This window comes from Pocillopora damicornis, chromosome 9 (genome assembly GCF_964200805.1).
Source record: "Pocillopora damicornis chromosome 9, jaPocDami1.2, whole genome shotgun sequence".
Taxonomy (NCBI): Eukaryota; Metazoa; Cnidaria; class Anthozoa; order Scleractinia; family Pocilloporidae; genus Pocillopora; species Pocillopora damicornis.
The window spans coordinates 16,633,488-16,639,099 of record NC_142678.1 but is presented as its reverse complement, the minus strand read 5'-3'; the positions used below and the strand labels follow the sequence as shown (position 1 = coordinate 16,639,099).

At 38.2% G+C, this 5,612-nt stretch overlaps 1 protein-coding gene across 1 annotated transcript; it reads left to right on the top strand.

Annotated features, from left to right (window-relative positions):
• Window positions 1–1,480: 1,480 nt before the first annotated feature.
• Window positions 1,481–5,392, top strand: LOC113672453 (uncharacterized). The gene is made up of 5 exons (XM_027188736.2): window positions 1,481–1,773; window positions 2,802–2,868; window positions 3,568–3,855; window positions 4,305–4,385; window positions 4,738–5,392. The coding sequence occupies exons 2-5, from the start codon at window positions 2,802–2,804 to the stop codon at window positions 4,857–4,859; spliced, it is 558 nt and encodes a 185-aa protein (XP_027044537.2). The 5' UTR covers window positions 1,481–1,773; the 3' UTR covers window positions 4,860–5,392.
• The last annotated feature ends 220 nt before the right edge of the window (window positions 5,393–5,612 follow it).

Below are 5,612 nucleotides of genomic sequence, written 5' to 3'. Positions count from 1 at the left end.
GCATTGTATGGTATGACTCATGCTATTTTAAAGAAAAATAATTTTGATCTTGCATGGAAGACCAGCCTAAATATTATTGGAAATTTAGCGAGCTGTGAAATCGTTCTTTATGTTAAATTTAAAGAAACCCAATTTGAACTCACGAAATTGGTCTTACCTGATTTCAATGTGAATTTTTTAAGTTTTTTGTCAGTTTGGTCAAAATTGGAGAGTCTCCTTTCCACTGTAAATTTTGCCTGATGGAGATTGCTCTGGGAACTTAACAGAAACTCTTCGCGGCGGTAAAATGAGAAACAATGAACTTCTTTTCCACCTGCTCAAACCTAGTTGGTTTTTCATTTAAAATTACTTTCTTCAGCAGCCGTGAATTCCGATAAACTATATTATTTAGAAATTTGCCTCATAGTAATTTTCAAAACAAAACAAAAAATAACACACTTACATATCATAGTTTTATGGCGTACCTCCAAGTATGTGGTGTGTAGTGAACGGCACTATCATGTCATTTCCTCTGTGGAAGTTAGAGCTTTATAGAAAAGGAAAAAGTCTTATGTCATCCATGTTTCGCCTATTTTCGTCAAAGGAGCTCTGAGGCGTTAAGGAATGTGTGAAATTTATTGTCTTCATTTAACAAACAAAGCCTGCCAATTTTCACCAATTAAATAGGGGAAACGTGGCCACCTAGTGAAAGTATCTGGTCACACATTTTTATACGACGGGTCTTTCCTGAAACCTATTTGAGAGCGCTAAAAGCAACGCAAAATTTATCAATTTTTATTTTCATAATGCTTCTTCTGCTTGCTTTCAAGTTTCAAGCTCGACTGATCTTGTTTATTTGGAAGAATCACAAATGAACCTAGGCTCTATCCTTTTCTAGCAATGGTTGATTTTACTCTTGGAATGTCAACCATTCTTGTCTGTAAATCTATTGAAACAGGTCGTGGAAAACTCAACTTCATTTTCAACTCACCAACTTGACTCAACTCATAATTTACGTTTGAACCAATTCGTATTTTATCACTGAAATCAAGAATCGAATTTTTCCGAGCCAAAACAAGAGAAGACCGCAATGCTTTTCCCAAGAAGTTGGCTTCAGACAGGTACCAGCCCCTTAGAAGAAAAGGACTTCACGGTCCAATTGAAATATTGCTCGCTGTGTGGGTCACATTCATAGGACAAAAATTTAAATCATGTTTTAATATGAGTTATTCAGATATTTTTTTCGTTTTTGGTTTTTACCCTCCTTATGCTGGTACTCCATGCTACTTTTGCGAAATATTTTTCATTTGTTAACTGCGTCCAATTTATTTCGTACATCTTTGCCCCTCTTGTCAAAGGAATTTCGTTCTTGTCGAGCTACCACCAGCAACGCCCGTCATGTCTTGGAGGTGTAACCTGCTTTTTCGACAATAGATTCACCACGACCATTTTATGAATGACGTAATATCGGTTAAAATGTCATATAACCTAGAAAGCCGCAGTATATGGTGGCTTGGGTACAGCTTCGTAGGTTCATGTTGTAAACAAAAGCAACGAACAAGCTTTTGCAATGATAATGCCTCAAACGTCATCTTCAATCGACGTTCGATCAGACAATGTGGTGGAATTGTTGATCACTTTTGAAGCTCTACCAGCCGACTACAGCTTCTGAAGCGTTAAGAGACCAGATGAACCGAATGAAAGTGATCAATTATTCAGCGTTGTAGGGACGTTTAAGGGCCAGGAGTTGAAAGACGCGAACCATCATTCGCCGACGACTTTGCATCTGCAAAGGTAAGGATAAAGGCATTCCGCCTGTAAAATAATTTTCAGTTGTTCTTTTGACGTTTTCAATCTTATGAAGAATTGTTTATTTCTATTTTAATTAGTTTTCTTAAATATTTTTGTCTTTCCATTTACTTTATTTGTAAATTCCTACCTAAATAGAGAGTGCGTGTTTTGATTTAAACGCAACGTGTTTCGTATTTGCAGTAATAAGGAATTTCCGCTAGTTCAGTTCACATTAACTAAGTCAAAATAACCATACGATGTCCCATAGTTATTCTAGGGGTAATCTAAATTAAGATCTATTGGTTGTATAAATATTCGACAATGTTTTCCGTTGATTTTATTAATTTCAGGTATAGCATAAATTAGTCTCCTTGCCCAATTTGAAAATAATATGATCACTTCACACTAGGACGCAAAAAAAAGAAAAAGACCATTCAGTTTCTTTCCACAGATGAAGAATTTGAATAAATATATCTAGGTCACCTTCAAAATCAGAAACGCAGTTGATCGAAATAAATCCCTTATTGCACAGAAAGTCTGGATAATAACGTCACCAAAACAATAGCTTTTTCGCTTTTTAATATTATGAACTTCCATTGAACCTCGGAAAATTTATTTCATATTTCATTTGTGTAATCTATTTTTCACAATAACGATCGAAAAAGTTTGTACATGAATCCTAATTTACGATGCACATATTTGATAATTTCTTACTCAGCTTTTTCATGACATGCTTTCATTTAAAATCTTTGAATGTCTTCGGTTCTGTCACTACAAGTTTTATTAAATTCTGAATCATTTTTTTCCGTGTTATGAACCGTTTTCAATAACTAAGGAATTAATTCTTTAAAACTATCTTCCTACAGGTGGACACCCTCAGCCTTCACATCCTTTTCCTTAGTTTTAAAAGCATGATAATAATAAGCATTTAATTGAAAAGTACTGTGCTGAATATTGGATATTGCCTAAAATAAGTTGGTTGTTAAAATCTGAGATTAATATGCCAATGCTCTCTCTTTTTCACACAACAGATGGGTTTACTTATGGTGCTGGGTTCCGTCCTCTTTATAACTTCTATCGCATCAGCGTCAACACTCGGTAAGATTTGCTCTATCTAATTTATTTCTAGAACATAACCCAGCTTCTCACAATCGAGCTCTCTGCGACTGACTTGGTGAGGGAATCGACCCCCCTTCCCCCTTGGAGTTCATAGATTCTTTGTCTCGTGCTCGTAAATATTTAACAAGACGCTTGAAACCTTCGATCATTTGAAACGTATCCTTCAAAGTTGACCACCACTACTAAATGTTTTCCGAGAAGAGCGTTTTGTCATCACGGTCTCAAGAAAGGTGAAAAACAAGAAAAAGAAATGAATATACGATCTCGGAAAAGCTAGATTTTCAAGTGAAACCTGTTAGTTTTCTATGTTATGGTAGTTTCAGAAAATGAAAATGATCATCGGACTCTATCTTTATTTTCCCAACCGATATTCGTCAGCGATCTGCTGGTACCAACTTGGAAAATGTTCATCCTTAGAATTGGGGTTTAACTTCAAAGATTTTGGCAATATATCCAAAAAAATGGTTTGCTGTTATTACCATCGCTTTTCTGCAGATTTATATAATACGAGTTAAGTTGGATCTCTAAAACTTCAAATTTATGTGGTGGACGTCCTGAGACCTCTTTGCGAGATCGGTTGTAATGTATGTAATGATGTCAAAAAATCCTTGAATTATTTCTTTGTGGTTGGGGTCTCTCCTTTACAAACTTGCATCTCTTACTTTTGATCTATCACAGACCGCCTACGGCACTACAAAAGAAGTCCTAATCCGTGTCCACCAGGATGCCCTTCTTCATGTGCTCCTGCTTGTCAAGTAACATGTTGTTCACCCGCCCCTCCACCACCACCACCACCGCCCCCACCGCCACCACCTCCGCCACCCCCACCACCTCCTGGTCCGCCAGGAATGGACGGACCCATGGGAATGCAGGGACCTCCAGGACCTGACGGACCAAAAGGACCGCCAGGACCCGTCGGTCTTCCTGGCCCAGTTGGTCTACCAGGGCTTCCTGGAGCTCCAGCGGGTAAGTTCAGTAATTTGCCAGAAATATCTGTTCCTAAGATCCTATCGTTTTCAGTAAGTCAGATTATGGTGGAACACCGTTTTCACATGGCAGTTCGGCGGACATAGTGGTTACCTTAACAGTAGAATAGCAGCCATATTAGTGCCCATGTCTGTCCTGTGGAATTCTAACGCAAAGAAGAATGCAAAAAATATTTCTTTTGTTTCAAAAAATGTACGTAGCTGCTCATTATGTGATTAAAATGTATTTCTGCTGTTTATATAACACTTAAGGTCAATTCAACATTTCTGCAAGATAAGGTTGCACCAGGTTGCTGTCTGATCTTGCTGTCTGATTTTGCTGTCTGATCTTGCTGTCTGATCCCCGAAAAAGTCCATTATCTCTTTAAGAATTATTTAAACAATGTATGCCCATTCTATAATTTTGACAAATTACCTTTATACTCTCAGGTCCACCCGGACGTGACGGACCCATGGGACCCCCAGGAGCTCCCGGAAACCAAGGTCCTCCCGGAGATGCTGGACCACCCGGTAAGCTGTAGATTTTTGGGCTGAAACAGCAATCGCCTTTTAAAAACCCATCGGAAAAGCATGCACAATATATCTCATTTCCCCACCACTCGTATCTCCTCCTTTACAAATGTAAGTTCAAAGGTTTGAAGGAGCTACTAGGTTTCAAGAGCACAGTACCGACCCGTTATACAAAGTTATTTGAGACAGGGTGGTGATGAAGTGGCATCATTTGCTCGGGATGGGCAATTTTAACTTTGCAATTGGCCATTGTACAACCACTTACTCGTTTGCAATAATTTCATGAAAGTTAAGAAAGATACAACCTCTGTAATTTAACTGCTAACTGATGTGGTTCCCTCTGCCATTATAGGACCTCCTGGACTTCCTGGTGCTGCAGGACAACCGGCTCCTCCCCCCATGCCAAGCCCTTGCCCAGCTGTGTGCACCCACACATGCATTCGATCCTGTCCGCCACCATGTTGCCGTCGCTAAGTACCTGTAGACAAGTTGCGTTTGAGCGATCCTGTTGCTTTTATTAGTTTATAGCGGTTTGAGAATGGAGTGTTCTTTTTTTTTTCTCTAATAAAATGATTTATCAAAACAAATATGTTTGGTTTTTAAGCCCGAGCAGTACGAGGATGATGGTTGTAGAGAGACTTTAAGGAAGACTTAATTAATCGAAATTTCAATCTCTAGTGAAAGACATGTTTGTAGTAGAGAACTAATGGTTATTTGAGATGCATTTTCTTTTTTCTTCGATACATGTTACACTCGTATTTAGTTGTTGTGAATACGTCAACTCTCTGATGATAGAGACTGGGACTACCATTTTACTTAGGTTACCTAAAAAATATAAGTATGAGAGCGCAAACATTGGTATGGAAATCACACTTGTGCCAATGCCTCTGTTGTGTCTCTTACGAAGGTCGTTCATGTACGTTCAGTAACACGTATGCAGAACATATTCGCCCTGTATACCTGGACAAGGAACCAATTAAACTATTATTTTAAGATTTAGAAGAAAATCCGTTATGTTTTGTTATCTCACCGCTGATGATGTTTTCTGATGGTTAACCCTCTCTTCAAAAGAACAAGTTTCTGTTTAACTGACGAGCACAAAATTCTAGTGTTAAAGAAACTTATATCTGTTTCGATTTTTTCAACACCCAGCTCGTAATTCTCATTTATGCGAAAATGTTTTTAACTAAAAGGTCATTTTTGATGGATCATCGACAATTTGTTTCA